At 41.5% G+C, this 22347-nt stretch overlaps 1 protein-coding gene across 1 annotated transcript; it reads left to right on the forward strand.

The window, feature by feature from the left end:
* The first annotated feature begins 6755 nt into the window (after window positions 1-6755).
* On the forward strand, window positions 6756-21547 carry WBP2NL (WBP2 N-terminal like). Its single transcript, XM_063133621.1, has 8 exons — window positions 6756-6861; window positions 8709-8817; window positions 14575-14710; window positions 15651-15743; window positions 16081-16293; window positions 16860-16997; window positions 17805-17881; window positions 19540-21547. The coding sequence occupies exons 1-8, from the start codon at window positions 6803-6805 to the stop codon at window positions 19585-19587; spliced, it is 873 nt and encodes a 290-aa protein (XP_062989691.1). The 5' UTR covers window positions 6756-6802; the 3' UTR covers window positions 19588-21547.
* Window positions 21548-22347: the final 800 nt, after the last annotated feature.

Consider the following 22347-nt stretch of genomic DNA (forward strand, 5'->3'; position numbering starts at 1 on the left):
TAAAAAGATGACTGGCAAACCCCAGTGCAAACCCCAAAATCTAATCAAGCCAGGGAGGTCAGGAGGTTTTGCATCTTTTTTTCTGCTGCAAGGGATGCTGTATTTTGGAAACAGGGGAGAAAAATGTATATAAGATCCTGCACATTTTTTTTAACAGTCACTGACTTTTGTTGGTGTCCAAACCCAACTTATGAAAGACCAGGGACAAGTGATGTTCTAAAGCCCTTCCAAATAGATTTTCCACTGTAGCCACCCAGATCCCTTCACTGATACATCTGAAGGCCCACAAGACCAGATATAGATACTTTACAGCCCCACAGCATGAAAAGTGGGCATTTATAGCAATGTATGTTTAAAATAATGAAATTAATTTAGTAAGAAACACTTTAGGTTTTTAGCATTATGTTTCGGTTTCACTATCCCAACTTAGTCGCATGCCATTTAATTATTTTCCATTCCTCAAACAAAAACCCATATACAGGCTGCTTCCAGACAGAACTCCTAGTGTCACCAATAAAAAGACATTGAGCACCTCTACATAAAGGGGAAATTATTCTGTTTACCCGGAGCTTTGTGCTTCCTGCTTCTTTGGCGCAATTATTATGGGCTGCATTACATGGGCAGAGAGGGGCAACCACGTGATTTGAATTGAATACTTTCCCTCTAAGTGAGCTCCATTCATTTCAATTCAGACATTGTCATCTAGTGGCAGAAGATCCCGCTTTCCCCAGATATTACCACATTAAAAGGGGTTCTTTTAATAGAGGGATTTCCACGGGATAGCATGGGAGACGCCCTGGTCATTGACAACGTCATGTAATGGACCCGCAAACTTCCATGAGTGGCCAATCACAAGCCTGCAATAAATCGCTCATTTAGAGGAGCCCATTGTGCAGCTATTCCATCTTTTTTTCTTTAACAGTTTTTTTTCTCAGTGGGAAAAAAGACCGAAGAAGCCATGGAAAAACATGGAAGGGTTACAAATGGGAGTCAATGTCTGGACCCCTCCACTTACAATTCTGTGAACGAGGCAGGATAATTGCAAAATGAAAGCCTTGTCTGGAAGCACCCCACCACTTTCACAGTCATTTCAAGAGATAGTTGCTTGCTAGCAGACAATATTTGTCTTAGTGACCCAATAAAACATGAGGATTAGAGCAATGACTGTTGTTTCAGTCTATGTAGTGGCAATACAGGATGATGGCATACTGCTATACGAGCCAAAAGACCCAAATTGTTACAGCTCAGGCAAATATCCAAGGTAGCTTTTTTCTGTATTTTATATTACTACAGCACTAAAATCATAGGACTTTGGACAAGTGATCTTACTCTTCCTTTGGGGATACACAAGACCATGTCTGCAGTGTAGTCAATGACACAGAACTTTGCCTGATATGGAGGCAGGCCTTTCTGTGTAGAATATCGTAATTCTTCCTCTATCTAGCTTAGCCACTGAGAGGCCAGTGAGACCAGCAGGCTATGAATATGCCTAATCAAACACAGCTTAAATCATAGATGAAATGAGCTTGTTGACTTTCGTCTGGCCCTGAGAGGATTTTTGTGACCTAGTATGATTTTAAGCCGTCCATAGCATTGCAAGAGCAAGATATAATGGCAGAATAAGAGTCATTTATAATTGTAATATCTAGAGGAAGTGCATTTACTTGCATCCTTTGGAGGACTGCTTTATAACATGGCTGTAGTGTCGTAAGTGAACAAAAAAGTCTAACAGAACAATCCTATACATGTCTAATCAGAACTGAGCCCCATTGATTTCAACAGGACTTACTTCCAGGTAAGTGTGTATAGGATTGCAGTCTAAGATGCTCTAATGTAATAGCAAAAGCATGTGAGGCTAGGTTGGGTACTGGAATAACAGACAGAGATTCAGGAGAATTGGTGTGCATCGGAAGAGGTTATCAGAGATTCCCATGGCTTTTAGCTACCATATCTGTGAGGAGGCCTCTTCAGTAGCAGCATCATGAGACATAGCATCACATCTCTAGTAGAGTTTCTTCCATCTCTGCTTGTTTTTACTTTGCTGGAGACTGGGCAGAGCAAACCTAGTGAAGAGGTTCTACTGCCCTTTAACCTGCATTATTTTCCCTAACGTGAGGAACGCATCAGGAAGGGTGCTTCAATGCAGGCATATCAGCTGTTTTCCAAACAAAGGTCTCATCAAAATTCCATCAGTGTATCCTTCTAGCTCACTTGTAATCAGACTACAGTGCTCTTGTGGTCATCCTAGCCTCTGTCAAAGTGTTCCCTTCTCAATAATGATTATTTTTAAAGCCTTTTTGGTGGTAAACCTGTCTGGGCAAATTATCAGCCTTTTCAATGTTGGGCTATGTTCATAATTTTGATCTCCACATCTTACAGCCATTTAATGATATTAAGAACATTTCACAGCCTGTAGTTTCTCCTCAACCATCAATATGATCTAGAGTTAGGACCGGTGCACATGATACAGCTGCCACCTGGAGACCACTAAAATATTGCCTAAAGTGAAATTCAAACTGAATTTTGAAGGGTCCTCCACAGGCAAGGTAATTTTTCACACAATCAAACAAGCCATGATTAACTGTGGGTTGTTTGTGACTGCACCAGAGTGAGTAAGCATGCTGGTTCCTGCCTGCTCACCTGCTTCTGCTTTCAATAAACAACCCAGGAATGACCTGTTCCTGGGTTGTTAGCATGATGTCTGAACCTGGAAACTCTGTGTAATTTAGAGGTTAAACAATCTAGAATTAACCCATAGTCTGTTGTTGGGTTGACTCTGAGTTGCTTAACCCCTAAACAACACAGGGTTTCCAGATTCACATGTCATGAAACAACCCAGGAAAGGGACATTCATGGGTTGTTAATTGAAAGCAGAAGCAGCAAATGGGCTCACTCCTTGCACCCCCACCAATTCCTGGGTTAAACAACCCAGGAATTGGCTGTGGTCTGTGAACCGGGTCAATGTTGAGGGAGAAAGTCAAGGATCATCATCATAAACGCAACTAAAATATACTTAGCATTGTATAGAAATAAAATGAATAGGATGCTGTTTGCAGTCTAAAATCTAAGATGCCTGAGATGAAAGGGGGCAGGATTTGGAGCAAAAATGGAAAACTTTTCACTAACAGTGTGATGATAAAAGAACAAAAAAGTAAAATAATACTTATAATTAATTAACCTATGTGCATGTGTAGGAAACACATCAAAGAAGTCAGAACATCAAGAAGGAAATGTAAGAGAGAAAATATGAGTTTTTAATAATTTCTTAAAGTGGAACAAAGAGGAGGCCTGATGAGTATTTAAAAGGAGAATTCTGATACATTAATTGCTACTGCTTTAAAGGGGGTGTAAGTGGTTTTAATTTGATGATTTTACATATTATTATGTTTTTAATGAATTTTATGCACTGCTTCAAGAGGGCATTTGTGCCCTTAAATAAGGTTTATAAACAAACAAATAAAGAGAAAGAAAACATAGAGATAAGAAGTAATACAAAGGTTCAGGAGAAGAGTTTTAGTAAGAAAGTTATTGTTTGATGAACAGATAAAATGTTTTCTAAAAGGACTGATGAAATTTCTTAAGAGGGTTGCACATATGTCTAGACTAGGCTATTATTGGATGTTGCCTAAAGCAAAATTCAGAAGGAATTTAGGAGGATCTCCTTAAGTGAAGTAACTGTGCGCTTCCAAGGGAAGTCAAAAGTGTTACAATAAAACTACTAAAATGTCTTGCGTGTGGATGTGTCAGGCATCCCTAGTTGACTGTCATCACATGGTGAGCTATTTATGTCCAGTGGACTTACCATGTGGATTGGCAATTTTCACTGTGATCATTAGAGAGTGTTTTTTGGAGTAATTTGCAATATGGAGAAAACAACCAAGTGGCAAACACTGTCACACAGAACAATTTGAAGCAGGTTGGCCTCCATGGCAGCTGTAACATGTGCATTGCCCATTGTAATTCTACAAGATGTTGGGTGTATCTAAGGCTGCAAAAGCCATTAATGCTTAGCCATTTGAGCCTTTTTTCCTTTCAGGCAGGGAGTGATAAGTCATAATCATAAAACCAATTCATTAGATGGTGTTATTTACTGACAATAAACACCAAAACATGCAAGGCACTGATGCTACTATCCAGTGAAGGTGTGGCATACTCCAGACCAGTTCTGCAAAGAGGCAAAACTGGATTTTCACTCTAATTTAAACCACTGCAACGAGAGGGCTATGTTTTTCTTTTACTATAAATAGGAGTAATTGTTTGAGGAGTGGAGGTTATTCTCCTTAATGGAGGAAGTCTGGTCTGGTGCATGGATCCCAAATCAGAAGAGTTTTGATGGGTTCCATTTCTGTCTGCAACGCTGTAAACAGTAAAATAATCTTATTTGTCACTTTACTTCCAACATAGATTAGACTTTAAACCCCATCTCCATGATGAACTGAGTAGGTTCATTTATTTTAGGAGAATTTTTCATCTACATAATAGAAGATCTAAGTTTTCATGATCCAGTAAGTGCTGGCAATAACAGGGGGGAAAGCAGAGATCTACATGCACTCTTCACCAGTGTAGACCTTAGCCTTTCTCAGTCCAACAGTGGGAGCATCAGGTGTTCATGGCCTTCTGCGGCAGCCAATTAAATGGTATTACGAAATGATCACCATTCCAATATCTCCAATTCTAATACCACTGGAAGACACCTAAACTACCTAAGCAGAACTCTGTTGATGATGATGACTAGTATACATGTATTATGAAAGGAAATGCCCCATAGTAATATATCGGTTTCCTTTTGTTTGTTTGTTCTTTCATTCTACACACGGATCTGTATCATAACACCAGGCCATAAAAGAGATACGGGTACAGAGAAAAAAAGATATTAATAGAATACTTCTGTAGTCTCTAAAAATCCAACATTGTCATTGTGCATAGTGAGATGTACCTAAAGTGCTTTGGAAAGCTAGATCCTCTTGGAAACAAGTTTGTGGATAACTGGTAGATTAAGTTTCTCTTTTCTGGCAGAGAAACAAAAGCAAGCATGAACAAAGCCTAGATCCTCTTGGTACCTCTAGCCTATGAAAGTATCTTAATGAAGTCCTCTTGTTATCTGTCCAGCCCTGATTGAGAAAAATGACAGTGATGTAAATGTTACTAGACTTAACTTTCTGTGTTCTGTTGTCTGATTAAAGAAAATGTCATTTGAACAAGATGTTAATTAGTTTATTTGCTCAATATATATGTTTCTCTCTCATCTGGGTCAGAGTTGGCACACACATTTCCAGCGTAATTGTGTCACAATGTAACCCTGCACTTTACCAGTTTGAAGTATAAAAGGGAAAGAAAATAGACCTAGTAGTGCTCAGATATTTAACACTTGCTCTGCCAGCGAATAAACGCCTAGGACACAATGCTAAATAGATATTTATTTTATTTTTATTTATTTACAACATTTGTATACTGCTTCTCATCTAAAGAGATTCTGGACCAGTGAAAAATAAGAGATAAAAGAATAAAAAGATAAAAAGAGTAAAACATCAGATCAAAGATTATTTTTAAAACCAGTGTCAATAAAAACCATGGCTGGTCAATCAAGGAAGGGTTCTTGGAACAGAGCTGTTTTCAGGAGGTGCCAAAAACAACAGTGTTGGCACCTAGTTCCACAGAAAGGGAGACACCACACTGAAGGCTCTTCTCTGGTTGGACTCCAGTCGGGCTATAGGTCCATGTGGCACCACCAGGAGAATGCCCTCTGATGACCTCAGTAACTAGGCAGGTTGGTAAGGGAGAAGATGCTCTCTCAAGTATCCTTGTCTCAAGTTGTTTAGGGCTTTGTACACTAGTACCCAAACCTTAAACTTGTCCCTGTAACACATAGGCAGGCAAGTATAACATCACAAATCAGATTTTAAAAAGAGTTGTTCTTGAATTAGAATACATTAGAGCTGTTATTTAAATTTAGGAACTTTTTTGATTGCTGTTCCCAAGCCAAAGAGGGCTCATTCACTAGATTCCCCAAATTCTCAAGTGTTAAAAGGTAGTGTTTGAAATGAATCCAGAGAGGTTACTTTGTCATTTTCTTTGGAGATGGGCCCATTAGCTTACATTCTTCACACTTAAGGAAGGTAATGGAGTCAGGACAGATGAAAGGAAGCATTTCTTAAGACAGCACATAATTAATCTATGGAATTTGCTTCCACAGGGTGTAGTGATGGCCAGGAGCTTGGATGGCTTAAAAGGGGGATTAGACACATTCCTAGGCTTTCAATGGCTACTAGTCATGATGGCCTCTGAAACCATAAGTGGGTGTGTACACACACGCTACCACACTCATGTCCTATTTGTGAGCTTCCCATAAGCATCTGGTTGTTCAGTGTGGGAGCAGAAGACCTTTGATCCAGCGCAGCTCTTCTAAGGCTCTTAAGTACTGTGCAAGAGGGGGGAAAGACACGGGACGGGAAGGAAAACGTTTTGAGAGGAGAGAAGCCTCCACTCCTAATACTTTAGCTGAAGGAACAGTCAACACAACTATACAATGATGTACTGTCTTGAAAATAATATAGCAATACACAAAACTCACACTAACAATGTGAAAAAAAGCTAAGGGGTGAGAAGCGCGGAGAAGAAGGGAGCCCTCGTCCTCCTCACAGGCTTTCCGTCCGTTGCCCGCCCCACACGCCCGCAGTCTCCCCGCCCCGTTGAGAGGCGGGGCTGTGCGCCGTGAGGTCACGGCCGCTACGGGGCGGCTCCACGGTATTTGTCAAGGGGCGAAAGGGAAGGACCGCCCCAACTGGTGTCATTGGCCGGGAAGATGGCGTTGAACAAGAACCACTCGGGGGCCGGCGGGGTGATCACGCCCAACGGGGAGAGGTAACCGGAGACGAGACACACCTGCGCTCGGTGGGGGTGGGTGGCTGGGGGTGGAAATCGGGGATTTCCACCTTGCCAGACTTCTCCGCTCTCGGGGGCCGTGTTTGTCGTGGCGTAGGACAGCCCGTGGGAAAAGGCTCGTCTAGTGAGCCTCAGGGTGCACCTTCTTGAGAGGAAAGTTGCCCCAGTTTCTCCCCGGACAGCAGTGCCCGAGCAGTGCAACTACCCAGCGCACATCTCTCCACCTTTGGGATGCGTGATTGTGACGCGCAGTTAATAGTCCGTGTGAATGTTACGCAAGGCGCCCCCTTTTCTCCCTTGTCTCCTGTGCCCCCCTGACCTCCATGGGGACGGGGCCGTTAATGGGATGGACACCTCTTTAACAGTGGCGCTGGTGGAGGCCCTCAAGCTTAGAGCTTGTTTGTAGTAAAGTCCAAAGTAGGGTTACTTCACTTGGAAGGAAAGCCCTCTGACTTCAGTTTACTTCCGTATGAACGTTCATAGGAGTGTGGTCTTTTATCACGCAGGCTGTAATTGTGATACACACACACACACACACACACACACACTCTTTTCAGGCCCACCCGCTAGGTGCGACTCTAATCCACATTTCTGACATGTGCCCCACACAAGTCCATGTTGATAACCACAGACTGTCGTGGGGGAAGAGAATGGAGATTGAGCCTGGGATAAATTGCTTCCTTCATATTTCACCTTTAGGCTAGCCACTTTACCAGAGGTTTAGATGTTACCATGTTACCAGATGTTACTTAATGTTACCAGAGAAACATTAAGGAAGTAGTACCAATTTTACCGATATCAAGGAAGTACTACTATATTCAGGACATATTGAGCGGATTTGGCAGTCAAATGTCCTTCCTCAGGGGATATCCAGTGTTTGAAGCTATGGAGAACTCTGTCATTTTTTCTGGTAAACAGCTGGGAAGTGTAATGAAAGTTAGGTGCTGTGGAGTGATACACACAACTGTTTAACACACACACACACACCCCTTGGCTGAATGGAATCTTGTTGGTTTAGAAAACTGACGCTAATATTCTCTGTGCTGACACAGACTTAGAAGGAAAGCTAGCAAAACTTAAATCAGTCACATGATTGATTTCTAGTTGGTTATGAAGACAAATTAGGCGTTACATCGCTCTTTCATAATGTAGTCTTGAGCAGTTGTAGGTGACATTTCCTGAGCAGTATGTAGCCTGGGGATATTTTGATTAGCATGTTCAGAACCTTTTGCCAAAAGAATGGATCAAGTAACTGATTATGAACCACTCTCACTATAAGGAAGGTCTAAAATGTTTTTGAAAGGTAAAAAAGGCACATGCTGCAATGACTATTCACATATCAGTGTATGTATCCTTAATATTCATAAGTGTTTGACGCACTAAGAGGGATACATTTATCACAGACACTGTTTGCATAGGACATTTTCCAAAGCAGTGGTGTTGGGTGGTTTGGGATATTTTTATGCAGACTTTCCTTTTAGAAAGAAAGCTATAACAATGGAAATCCACCGAATATATTTGTCCTGGAGCCAATGCCTAAGAGTTTTTGACTTTGAGTAAAAGATAAGATTAATTGTTGGGATGTGGGTGAAATTAATCACCAGGTTTCCCCTATTTTGCTAGTTGTAGAGTTGAAATGTCCAGGGAAATTGCACTCCAGCTTAGTGTCCAAAAGCTAATAAGTTATGTTTTCTTAAATGATATTTTGGCTTCGCATTGGCTCTTCTTGACAAGTATTACAAAGCTAATACTCACCTGTACTGGCATGTTCTGTAACACTTACTGAAAATTTTTAATGTATCCTTTTTTTGTCTCCTTTCGTGAAGTGTTCTGAAGTATTGCAAAGATGTCGAGCTGACCTTCTCTGATGTGACTAACAAACCAGAGATCTTCAAAGGCACCAAGAAAGGCATGGTGTTCCTCACTCCTTACAGAGTAAGTCCTGGGGAAGGGCAGTTGCATCTTCCATGACATTCTTTTAGTCCAGATGCCTTTCTGAAGGATCATTTTCTGATTAATTAAGGACTGGAGTCAGCCCCCTCACCCCCAGATAATGGCTGTCTTTCACAATATTTTTTCCCAGCAACAGCTGATGTGAGATCTTTCAGTACAAATATTTTATCCTGCACTTTTGGTGTAGGTTTTTTTTTCTATGCTAGTTAAAACCTTAATGTTGAAAAGAGGTTTTTATTTTGTTCTCTTCTCTTAATATTCAGAAAGCCTACCACAAATTCTATGAGAGTTTCTAGATTATTTTTTGAAGTTTCATCTTGTTTCCAGTGATACCTGGTAATGGGGGAGGACTCTGACTGACACAAAATGGAAACTGGCTCTGTGGATTGTGTACATTACAAGCTCCTCTGCAGGAAGTAGATTTCTTATTAGTAGACAGTAGTTATTGAGCCTCTTTGGACTGACTAAGATTAGTTGTGGGGGATATGGGGGAACTGCCTTGATGGTCCTTCCTAACTGATCAGTCTCACAGAATGGGAGGGTTTTCCCAGCAGTTTGGGAGCTGTTCTGTGGGATTCCACATGGCTTTGCCCTATTGCTAAGCTGGTGTGTGGTGATGTTACTATTCTGAGGACGTCCACCATTCCCTTTCATTTTAATAGCTTTGAGAATCAGAAATCTCTGTTTTGAAATAAAGACATTGAGGTAATTGGGGTGGATAAAGGCAAATAATTTATGGAAGCTGGAAAAATTGGAGGTACTGATTGCAGGTGGTCTGCTTGATGTAGAGGAAGTGTGTTTACTTGTCCTTAGTAGGATTTACTTTTCTTAAAGGAGTGCATGTGTGGCTTAGTTCCTGGATGTGCAGAGAACCTGGATGGCTTTTAATCAGTTGTATTTGATACGCCAGTTAGATCCTTTCCTGGAGAATGAGGACATGGGAACAGTGATCTGACTATGGCCCTGTTCAGAAGGCACCTTAGACCACGGTGCTTAAGCAAAAAGCCTTAATCACCATGGTTAAAGCCATGGTTTAAGGTGCCTTCTGAACAGGGCCTATGCCTTTTTTACATTGAGGAACTGACTCTATAATCTTTAGCCTTTCAAACATGGGAGACATCTTTAATCCCAGCCTACATCACGGGACCTACTTTTTAACTTTTTATCGTTTACATCTGACTTGCGCCTCCTTCCTCTCGGGTGACTGGATGCAAAGGAGGATAAGGCCTCCACCTCTCCAATAGTTGTATAGAAGAGGGAGATTTGGCAAGTGCAACTTTCCTAAGCATTGCATCTGCAGAAATTCCATTTTGTATATAAAAAGGAAAAGTGTTTCCCCTCCTCTGGATTAGAACAAACCATCTTAAGCTTACTTCAGATAAAATGAGGAAAAAAATTGTGGGTTGGGAAGTTTGGTTGTTTTCCTGGGCCTGATGCTAATGCCTAGGGTGCAGATACTATGAGTGGCTATGAGTGCCTTTTACCAGGTTGGGCTGGTTCGTGAGCTTTGCACTAATCTAGAGTAAGTGAACCTTGCCTCAGTTCACATGCTCTGGGTACATCCAGAAAGACTACTGCAATATACTCTGCATTGGGCTGCCTTTAAAGATGGTTCAGAAACTTTTACAGAACACAGTCACCAAGATGCCTCCGGGGGCCAGCAGCTTGGAACATATAACACTGATACTATACCAGATGCATTGGCTGCTTATTTGTTTCCGCACTCAATTTAAAGTGCTTGACCTTTAAAGCTGTATAAAGTTTGTAACCAGGACCAGATCTACACCAAGCAAGATATAGCACTATGAAAGCATTATGAAAGCAGTATATAATAGGGCTGTGCACGGATCCGAATCGGAGCTCCATTTCCCCCCCCCCATAGACTTGCATTGAAATCTAAATGCCTATAACTTTTTTTCTGTTAACATTAGAAACCTCAAAATCGGCACCATGAGACCTTATCCATGTATACACATTCATGCCAAGCCTCAAGCAAATCCAAGCATCCCCTGATTTACAGGGAATTTAAAAAAATCTGACACCCCATTTTCAGAAATGGGATTTATTCCGACATTTTTACAGATACAAATGTGAAAGTGGGCACCCTCACAGATGCCATCTAGATCCACATTCATAGCAAGTTTCAAGCAAATTCCATCATCCCCTGATTTTCGGTGATTTTTTTTTTCATTTTAACTCACCCCAATTCAAATCCCATGCTAGAACTCTGTCAGTTTTCACGTTAGAAACCTCAAATTAAGCACCATGACAGCTTATCCATGTATACACATGCATGCCAAGCCTTCAAGCAAATCCAAGCATCCCCTGATTTTGGGGGGATTTTTGAAAATCTGACACCTCATTTTCAGAAATGGGATTTACTCCGATATTTTTACAGATACAAACTTGGAAGTGGGCACCCTCACAGATGCCATCTAGATCCACATTCATGGCAAGCTTCAAGCAAATCCCATCATCCCCTGATTTTTGGCGATTTTTTTCCCTTTTAACTCACCCCAATTCAAATCCCATGCTAGAACTCCATCAGTTTTCACGTTAGAAACCTCAAAATCGCCACCATGACAGCTTATCCATGTGTCCACCTTCATGCCTAGTTGGAAGGAAATCCAAGCCTCCACTGATTTTGGGGGAATATATGAAAAATCCCCCACAAAGAACAGTATGCCCATAAGGAAACCATAACTGCCCATAGGGATCCATTGCAAACTGCTTGCCCATAGCAATCAATAGCACAGATGATTTGGGGGAATCAAGTTTTTTTTTCTAAATAAGGATCTTCATCTCAGGTGAAACACTTCCAAAAATGCACACACACACACACAACAAGAGAGTGCAGTTTAGCTGCCTTTTATCACACAGAAGGATACCCTCCCTGAGTCAAAGCAAGACACGCACAAACCATCCCTGCGAGGCGGGCACAGAGGAGGACAGGCAGCACTGGGAGCAAGCATGTCAGAGGCTTGTGGGGTTGAACCAGAAAGCCCATCATGTAGTACATCTCCCAGGCACCAGGAGGGCAGAGTGGCAGGCAGAGATGTACAACTATGCCATAGATCTATGGGGAAGTAAGTCCCAGCAGATACCCCAAAACAACAGCACCCAGGCGGAAGCGGGAAGGCAGCCATGCAGCAGACATTTCTGGGGGCCGAGGATTTTTTCAAAGCCTGTAATGCAAACTGTCCCTGTGAGGCAGGAGCAGCACAGAGAGATGCTTTTTCTTTTGCATCCCATAACTAGGGGACTAGGAGGATAAGAGTCAAGCTTTGTGATCCTTGCTTCAGAGTTGATTGACTGCACTGTGATCACAGCCATTAATAACGTTAATAATAGCAGTACTAATTAATACTAATAGTAATACTACTACTACTACTACTACTAATAATAATAATAATAACTACAACAATAAGGAGTTGAACCACAATGAAAGCCTGCCTGACTTCACTGAAGAGAGAAAGCCAGGAGAGCTTGGGCTATGGGGTGTATAATAAATGTAATAAATAAATAAACAAACAAAGGAGGGGTGGAATTAAAAGCAGCAGTGTTGCTGAATCACAACAACAAGATTTTTTTTTTAAAAAAAGTCTATGTCTGTCTTTTACCAGTGAGAGGAAAGTGGACGTGCCCAGTGGGAGGGGAAACTCTGCCCATTTGACTGGCCCTGTCTAGGGACCAGTCTTTAAGAAGCTAACTTACACTTCAACTCATGACAGGCATAGCTTCTCCACTGGTTAACCTTTGGAGGGTTCTGATTATCCTCCAAGGGCAGGAGTGTGCACTGGGCATGTCCACATGCCCTAGGGGACCTCATCCTCTTGCACCACATCTATTCAGTTGTTCACCAAGGTTAGGGTGGGTAGCAGTGCTGTGTTTCCTATCTGTTATTTATTTGCTTAGTATATGATTTCAGGTTCTGTTTGTGCATTTGGTGGGGCTACTGTTTCAAAAAACACTGGAAAAAGTCTGTTCAGAGACTAAGAAAGAAAAGTTTCCCAGTATCCCAAGTTACTAAGTATCCCATTTTGCTTATCCCCCCCTCCAACTTTGGGATTGGGGGAAGCTTCATCAGGTGATCATGATTGGGAGTTGAATCTGCCTCTCAGCACTTCAAAAAAAGGTACCTCTCCCGCTTTTTTTACCCTATTTTAAAAATATATATAGCAAGCAAACCGCAGCACTCAAAGTGCTGAAAATAGGCACAAAATGACCCCCCACCCATGACTCGCACAGCGAGTTTCAAGGAGGTAGCTTGAAAAACAAAAAAGTTATCTGCTAATCTTTTCCGCAATGCAATCCTATGGGAGGGGGGGAATCCAAAATGGCAGGCGGAGCGCTCCGCGAAAAGAGGAGCGCTCCGCTTATGGTAGCCTCTCTTCGCCATGCTCTGCTAGCCCTCCGATTCGTTTCTCCTCCACCTGTAGCGGAGGTGGATCACCCCGTTCACTGTTGCTTCTCTGAACCGAAGAGAAGTGGATCACAGCCCTAGTATATAAGAGGCAGGAGCCACAGTACTGCTTTATAGTGGCATCGAAGTCCACTGACAATTGTTGGGGCTATGACACATACCATATACCACTTTCATAGTGCTATATCATGCTTGGTGTGGCTCCTGCCTCTTATATACTGCTTTTATAGTGCTATATCCTGCTTGGTGTAGATCTGGCCCAGGTTATTTGAAGGACTGGCTGTACCCTCTTAGGCCTTAAGCTTGGCCTCTGTTGCCCTACTCTTAGGTCCGCCATCAAGATCCATCAGATTGGCAGGCACTAGAGACAGGGTTTTTCAGTATTGGCCCCATATCTTGGGAACTCTCGTCAAAGAGGTACAAATGTCCTCATCTTCATTTTTAAATTGATCTTAAAGCATGATTTCAATCTCTGTTTTATTAAACGTGTTGCGAGTTGAGTTTTAAGATGCTCCTGCATTTGGTTTTTGCTACTGGGTGATTATTCCTATTGTAAAAAATGCCTTTCATAAGCTACCCTGGGAGGGTTTTGCATACAGGGACTTTAATTAAATTTAAATTTGCACCTTGCTGCCTTCTCTCTTAACACACAAATACACACAACAAAAAAGTGGATTTCTCTTTGAGTTGGGAGACACTGTCCATATGTGGCTCCTGATGGGCCAATTGAAGATGAAGGGATCATTGCCACACATTCCAGATGAGGTTATTTAGAAACTGCAGTCAGCTTCTTGAACTGGGATAGGGCAGAAAGACAATGACTCTACTCTTCCAGTATCTACCCTGGTTCCCGTTTAGTTTCTAGATAGGCACAACTCAAAGTCCTGGTGACTATGAAGCCTATACAGGTTGGGCCAGGCATACTTTTTCCCTTTCATAGCCCCCGCCCTCTCTTATTGATGGCCTGCTCAAGCCAAGAGATGAAAGCTATGAGCACTAGGAACACACCAAGGAGAAGGTTTGATGGGGCACCTCCATACTGGAACTCTCTCCCAAAGTTGGAGCCCAATGTTGTAGACGTTTAGGAAAAGGGTGAAGACTTTTATCAGGCTCCTCTGAAAAAAAATGTTATGAATCCTGAAGGTTTGACATGGTGAGCTGGCTTTCTCTGGCTTTGAAGTATGAGTAACTTGTACATGATTGTTTAATATCAAATGTTATCTTATGCATTCACTTCTACCCCTTCATTAGCTGCTTGAGCCTTTTACAGGAGAGAAAAAGTGTGGATATACCTTTGATAACTCAATATCTTACAGGTCATTTTTGTGTCCAAAAACAAAGATCAAATGATGTCGTTCATGATGCCGTATCACCTGTTGAAAGGATGCTCAATTGAACAGCCAGTATTTTCTGCTAATTATATCAAAGGAGTGATACAAGCAGAACCAGGAGGTCTGTATTACCACTTATAGCAGCAAATTAATTTCATACCTCATTGATTTTAGAGTAGCTGTGTGCAAAATCTACTAGTGGGATTCAGTTCTGTATTTCTATTGTTCTTGAGCAGCTGTATCTACAGGAAATCTGTGCAAATAGATTTGAAGACGTGATATAATTCCAGTGTGAACATCACATGCCAGCAATGGGCTTTTCCTATTGAGTGTTTACTACCCCACTCCACTATCCCATAAGAATTTGATTCCCTTTCATCATTTGCCTTTTGGAAACATCCTCTTGGCTTACAAATTCTTTCTTCAGTGGAAGAACTATGGAGTAATCACCAAGGGATTTTACCTTAGTTTTTTTAAAAAAATTCTTGTATCTTGATCTGCGAAGAGAGAAAGTTGGGTTTTATTGTGGAAACTAGTTTTTCAGAAAACATTCACTTCTGCTCAGAATTTCTTGCAAAGTCATGCAGACTTCTTGCTGGAATAAGAAAGTGAAAGATTCTGCTGATAGAAATTCTTCATTCACATTTTGGTTAAATTCCAGACCCTGATTAAATTCATAAACATGTTTCAGGGAAAACATGTGACTGGGCTTTGGATTAAACTACTCACCTCCAGTCTTATCAGAAGAAATACAACTTTTCACACATTGGCATCTTTAGATGCTGCTTTAAATAACGTGGGAACACTTGTGTGAGATCATTTTGGTGGCTGTGAGGAAAAATAGAGCAATTCAAGTAATGCTCTTGGACAAAACACGTGGTAATTCAGTTTGTGGAAGAAGTACTTGATGGTATATGGAGGCTGTATTAAAATCTTCTGCGTCTTCGTTTAGACTCTGCTTGATTATTCTTTTGACAAGAAGCATTCAAGCTATCCCTATTAATATTGTCTTGACAATCTCCTTGGAAGCTGCCCTGATTACATGGCTGTTTTTTTCCTAGGTGGCTGGGAAGGGGAGGCTTCATTTAAGATGAGCTTCTTCAGTGGAGGTGCCATAGAGTTTGGCCAGATGATGTTCAAACTTGCGAGCGATGGTAAGGTTTCCCTCTTGCACCCCTGAATTATTCTGTAGTTGCATTCGATTTATGATAGTGGTAACCGGTGGCTGTACCTCGAGGCAGCCCTTCGGCAGTGCTTAACTGTTAGTACACGGTCCTAGCTACTGCCTCCCTCCACCCCTGGCTTGTTTGTTTTGAAACTCATGGTCTCGTCGCACTCAAGGTGCAAATCTGGCAAAAACATCATCAGTCTGATGGGAAAGGAGATAGCTTTGCCTAAAACCTGTCTCCTTTTAATTGATTTAGGACCCAGTGATTTGAAGTCCAGGAGTTCATGCGCTGAATCAATCTTACTAATTGTATTTATGTTTAGCTTCCAAGGGAACACCTGCACAGAGCTTTGGCTATGGCTATGCACCTTTTCCTGGGGGCTATGCCCCCCCACCTTTTCCTGGAGGATATCCACCCGCACCAGGCACCTATGTTATACCACCAGCTGCTGGAACATACGTTTATGTGCCTGCACAAATGAATGGATATGGACCTGCTCCACAACCTATGGGATACCCATATGCACCTCCTCCAGGTAAACAGTTCTAACTGTCTTCATAAGACTGCTGCTCAAATCAGGGCTGCATGTAGAACTGAACAAAATGTGTAGCCATTCCATGCAGATAAAATGACTAGAGCAGCTTGCCCAAATTAGCTAATGTAAACAGCAGCATGGAAGAGTTTCATACTGTGGAGAAATTCATATTAAGTATAGAATACATTAAATATGGATAAAGGTGACTTCTCTAAATAAGATAGAATTAAGGCTTGTCCACATGGCTTGCGACTTGAGACGTTTGGATGCATCTTTTGGCACATCCATTCTCCATAGTGTGTCTATGCTGGGTGACTGAGTCTCTGTTGGTGCCCTGCTACCTATACAGCCAGTGGAAACAATTGCAGGAACAGCACAGGCTGTGCAGTTTGCACAACATTTGTCCCATTTTGAATGTGTGGTGATCTGGGAAAAACTCCCTGGCTGCTTTTGGGAGAGGAGGATGAAATGTAATGTAGGAAAAAAATCCCTTGCTAAACTGCTCGTAGTTGAATACTTCTCTGAAGTGTGCATGGACAGATATTTAATTTGCCTTCTTTCTTCAGGCATGTATCCACCACCTCCTGGGATGTATATGGCACCACCTCCCCCATATCCTGGTCCCTCTTCTGCTGCAGGACCTTCAGCCCCAACTGATGAAAGAACCTCAGCACCTAGAACCTGGACAGAGCCGGGAATGCCAGGTAAGACTATAGATTAGCTTGCATTAAGAATTGGAATAATTGCACCAGACTCTTAAATCATCTGTTTCTAGGTTTTGAATAAGTTATTTGAAGAGATGTGAACTGTCAAACTGTTACAATACTGTGTAATTGTCTTCTGATCTACCAGATCTCCTGTTCTTTGGAGCATTCCTGTCTAAAATGAAATCCCAAACTATCTGGAATGTAGTCTGCAGAGGCAGAAGAATATATTGTATTTTCTGGAACTCCTGTTACATGTGGTGATTGTCCAGAAGCAGTCCTTAGGTGCACTTTTTTTAAAGTGAGGACATATCCCATTCTAACTGCCATAGAAGCCAATAAAGCTCTATGTGGAGCTTTATCAGTGGAGTGATAATTATGAAAGATCAGCCCCAAATCGCAAAAGCTTTGGATTCCAGAATGCTCACTAACAAGAATGCAGTTTGGCTAAAGCCCAGGTGGCTACCTAATCCTGGAATAAGTGTTGGGACTGCCATCCTTGTATGTGGTTTCCCCCTCCCACCCCTCTCTATCATGATATTTCTTGATTTTAAACTCAGTGCTCATTGTGGGATCTTTTCTCCTGTTGCCTGCCTCCCAAAAATCAATGTAGTTCACAAGCCAAGCTGCTGCCAAGTACCCAATCATGTCCTAATTCTTTCTTGCTGAGAATGCAGAGTCTGCCCTCTTGTCTATTAAGAAAATGAGGCAGAACAAGGATACTTGTGGATATAAATGGTATCTGTGTGTATTGAGTTTTGTAACAACAACAACAAACCTCTGACTGATTTGTCTTTTATGCTGTAGGTGGCAACAAAGCAGCAGAGGCAACTTCCAGTGCATATTATAACCCAGCCAATCCTCATAATGTCTACATGCCTATGGTAAGGAATTTCTGTAGAACTGATCTTTTTGGGGGGGAGGCGGAGAAACAAGAGGAGGAAAAGGTAGAATTCTTGCTCCCCTAGCATCCCGCTGAACATAATTTGGAGCTCCTAAAGTTATAGAATGCAGCTTTTTACTTATAGAAAGCACACCTGTTACCTTTGCTTCCAGTTGCATTGGAACATGGCAGTGCAAGGAATTAAAATGTAATGTGAAAAAGCATATATAAGGCAATGGTCATATCAGGCATATCAAAGTAGCCTAAAAAGGCTGTTTTTTAAACCAAAGGTTGCTCTCGGCCTATTGCTGACAGGCAGCTTAATCTGGAGAAAAGAGAACATTACAAGACAAATTCTTGCTCAGTAAGGTTCATAAGGCCTCAGACATGGTAAACTCACAACAAACAAGTTGGGAAATTTCTATAGAACTGTACAAATAAACAAGATGTTGGCAGATATGAATAAATATGGAGAGGCGGGATTAAAAGAACACAGCAGCCAATCACATAACATTTCACATTCAAGAGTAAAACTGTAAAAGGGAAAAAATACTAGGTGGGATCATTCCAGGCAGGGAGTAACCTCTGCTAGCAGAAATCTGTGTGTGTAATGTATGTACTATGCTTTGTCTTGTTCTCTTTTCTTGTTTTCAGCTTACTCAATAAGCATCATCGTTATCATTTTCTTTCTATATTTAAATATATTTTTACTTTTCATTAATGTCTTAAATATATTTCCTTTTTGTTAATAAATACTTTGAAATATAATCTTTGAGGATATATTTATAAAGTAACCAGGCCTGTTTGCATGTCACAACAAGCCACCATGGGTTAATTAACTTGCAGGGTTTTGCAATGTGTACTCGCCACTATTTGGAGTAGGCAAAGTGCGGTGGGCACAAGTCATAGAGTGGCGTATCATGCAAACCCAGGCAGCATGGGTTTTGTGAGGGTTAAATAATCCTTGCACAAGCCTAGAACAACCCACAGTGACTTCACCTGCCATGTGAACCAGGTCATTGCATTTTCTGTGTATGACAGAGTTCTTAGTATCAAGAAAACCCAAGCCAGATATAGAGAGGAAGGAAGGGCCCACTAAGGAACAAGGAGTCGAATTAATTAGGTTTATTATCCTTACATTTTCCGCCTACAGCTGCAGTTCTAAAGATGAAAGAAGGTGTTGCATTCCAGAGAAAAATAGATTGCATTAAAAAGAAAACCTCTCAACAGTCGAATAATGCTGCTTGGAGAATCCAGAGTTCACCCCTCCTCCCATTAGTTTTATCTAGAATGGAACAGTTGCAACTGTGTCTAACTGGCCAGCTTCTATCCTACCCCAGGCCTGTGCCAATTACATAAAATATTGTACTCTGGCTTACATTGTATTGCTGGGTGGAACTGGCTGCCTCTTGTGCTGTGTGAAGAACAAGATATCTTGTGGCTTGATGACTGTCATTTTAGAGGTCGTGTTGATTTTGGAACATGTTGGATCACAAAGGATGTGGATTGGAATGTCTTAATCTAATATAGCCTTAAACACAACAAAGATGCATCTTAATAGTGGGCAGAAGTCATGAAAATTGTCAAAACTTGGATATGCTTAGTAAAAGGAGAGAACCCATGTATTAACCAAATTAATAACGTCTCCCTTTATTTTAGGATCTACCACCTCCTTATGCACCACCTGATGAAAAGAAGAACAACTAACAGGAGCCACCCTCCCAAGTTTTTTGTCCTTGGAAGACTTTTGCTGTTGCCGCCTCCTCCCAGTTCTCTATATCTAGTCATCCGGTGTCAGCAACATGCACAATGTTGTGGGACAAAACGCCTGCTGTTCTAAAACGTTTAGCGTGGCATTATAAAAGGGCAGTGACAGCAATGCTTTCCTGACTGCTTGCTTTCTCTCTTGAGACTAGGATAGGACTGCTGTGACTGTGTGAGCCCTTACCTTTGGAAAGAGAGGTGAATCATCCATAATGCGGATTAAGCCACTTCACATGTAGGAATAAAACTGCAGCTCTTTGTGTGAAACAAAATACTTTCATAACAGGAAACAGATACTTGCATGTGACATGGACGTTACGCTTTCATGCACCTCTGCATGCCTATTGGCATCAGTGTGATATGTTACAATTCTCACTCCATGCAGTTTAATGCATAAGAGGGAATTCTGTAAATACGTGGAGGTTTGTATCTCTTTCTAGAGAAAAGTACCAGGGAGGACTTTGGGGGAAAGTCTTCGATGTTTAGAAAAAGTGGCCTAAGGAATGGGTGGGGGGGGATGACAACAGATGACCAAAGTAAAATCAGCAGCTGTATTTTTAAACAACTGTCACTGCATCTCCAGCTCATAGGTATAAAACCAGGTTCTGAAGCAAATATCTTCTCTACACATCTTGTAACCTAAGTTATCCCTTGCAAAAGGGTGCCAGGTGATAGATGTAAGTGTGAAGGTGTGTGCAGCAGTTTTCTCTGCTTTTTTGTTTTGTTTTGTTTTGGCTATTGGATCAATGTCTCTGAAGTTGAACCTGTTGTTTGATGTGGGGATACTGCAGTGGGTCTCAAGTTCCACTGAGGCCAGATTGTCTGTCTAACCATACCTATTTTTACTGCAGGTAGGCAACCTGGGAAGGATCCATTTATCTGAACTGGAACCAAAAGTGAGGGGTTTATGAAACTAGTAGCCTGGAGTTAAGAAGAGCAACGTGTAGTTAAACAAAGCTTATAGAATCTGGTCCAGAAAGAGACCAGGCAACAGATCACAAATGTTCTGAGAACAGGACCCAAGCAGAAAGTTTGGTTTCTTGGTTTCTTCTGCACCAAACCTTCTTGGAGATGGATCAGTCCTTGCCCAAAATTCCATTATATCCACTTATTATATCACACTTCCCCCCTCCCCCATATAAACATCTCTAAAAATGGGGTGCGTCTTAGAATCGCGGGTGTGTCTTAGGGGGTGTTTTTTTCTGTTGGTGGTACTGAAATTAGTGTGCGTCTTACAATCGAAGAAATACGGTATATTTAATAGGAGAGTACTTTTTCTGTTACAGAACATGGAAATGATTCTAGCAATTGATAGTCCCAAGCTAGAATACCAAGGCCATTTCTCCTTTTGATCTAGGCCCTAACTTAATTAGAAAGCACTACTTGAGGGATAATGGGTGGGGTGGAGAAAGTATTGCAATTTACCATGTTGGAGGAGAGATGGCTTAAATTTGAGCAAAGTAGGCTAAAATGGTGTTTGCCACCAAACAATGCAGAGAGAAGTAGCATTCCTGTATTTTGGTTTTCTTACTGTTCTAGCGGTGACGTTTCACATACTTATTTTCTTATATTTATTCTAAAGAGAACTCCTGCTCCTCTGATGTAATGGAGAATATAACTTAAAATCTAATCATTTAAGGCATCTTTTTCTCTCATCTTCTGGATGCTAGGGGTATATTTTACAAGAAAAGGCTCAAAACATACACTGGTATGTGTTCATAGATCCCTTTCTTTCTATATTCCCTGTAGTAACTGAGCATATTACTCAGCAGGCATAGAAGGAACTTTTCTATTAATCCCTTTTAATCTGAATCCATGAGGCTTCAAACCTTCCATAATTTAATATTTAGCTACGTTTGTAATATTTTTGAACTGCACTTTAATACAGAAACATTGAAATTTTTATTTGTGTTTGTAGTGATGTGTTAATAACTTGATGAATTTCAAGGATCATGGAATGAGGGGTTGGGGATCATTTCTTGCTAAGGGTGTGAAAAACTGTTTTAAGTTAAGATGTTTGGTATCAAGTTGCCAGGACAACTTGCAAAACAAATATTAAAATCTACCATTTCTCAAACTTAGGCAGGAAATGTCAGAGGAGCAATTCTGGATACCTTACTAGAATACACACATGACATAAAGGCATAAAATTACCTACAGTGTAAGATCTACTGCAGCTGGATCCCTTACAGCAGTGGTGGGGAACAGGGGGACTCTAATTCCCCATCAGACCCAAGCAGCATGGCCAGTGCTCATAGATTATGGGACCTGTAGTCCAAAATTATCTGGAGGGCCCCAATAAACTGTAGATGATGATGATGATGATACATTTATTTCTTACCAGCCTCTCCGTTTGGATCGAGGCGGGGAACAACAATAAGTATAGAATACATAAAATACTGATTAAAAACATACTATATACTGTTAAAACATCCCTAAAAGCATACTAAAAGATGCTTGATCCACATGACCCTCCCTGGGTTCACACCAGTTCCAGCCTCTTCACGGTCCTCCAGCGGTTCTTGATCAACAGGGGAGGCCGTCCTTCAAAGGGATATGCTTGGCAGATGGCTTTCCAGTTGGGCGGGGCTTTGTGGATCTGCTGGCTGGACAGGAATCACTGCGCTTTGCCCCATGGCGCAGAAGACTGTTGCCTGACTTCAAGGGTGTATTTGGAAGTGTGAAAGCCAGTGACTGACGGCT

Source organism: Elgaria multicarinata, chromosome 9 (assembly GCF_023053635.1).
Source record: "Elgaria multicarinata webbii isolate HBS135686 ecotype San Diego chromosome 9, rElgMul1.1.pri, whole genome shotgun sequence".
NCBI lineage: Eukaryota > Metazoa > Chordata > Lepidosauria > Squamata > Anguidae > Elgaria > Elgaria multicarinata.

What these genes read in the sequence shown, in the direction of transcription:
- WBP2NL (XM_063133621.1), top strand. Translation starts at nt 6,803, where the DNA reads ATGGCGTTGAACAAGAACCACTCGGGGGCCGGCGGGGTGATCACGCCC. An exon ending in GTTCAAACTTGCGAGCGATG is followed by an intron (nt 15,744 to 16,080) that starts GTAAGGTTTCCC and finishes ATTTATGTTTAG; the next exon opens with CTTCCAAGGGAACACCTGCA. An exon ending in ATAATGTCTACATGCCTATG is followed by an intron (nt 17,882 to 19,539) that starts GTAAGGAATTTC and finishes CCTTTATTTTAG; the next exon opens with GATCTACCACCTCCTTATGC.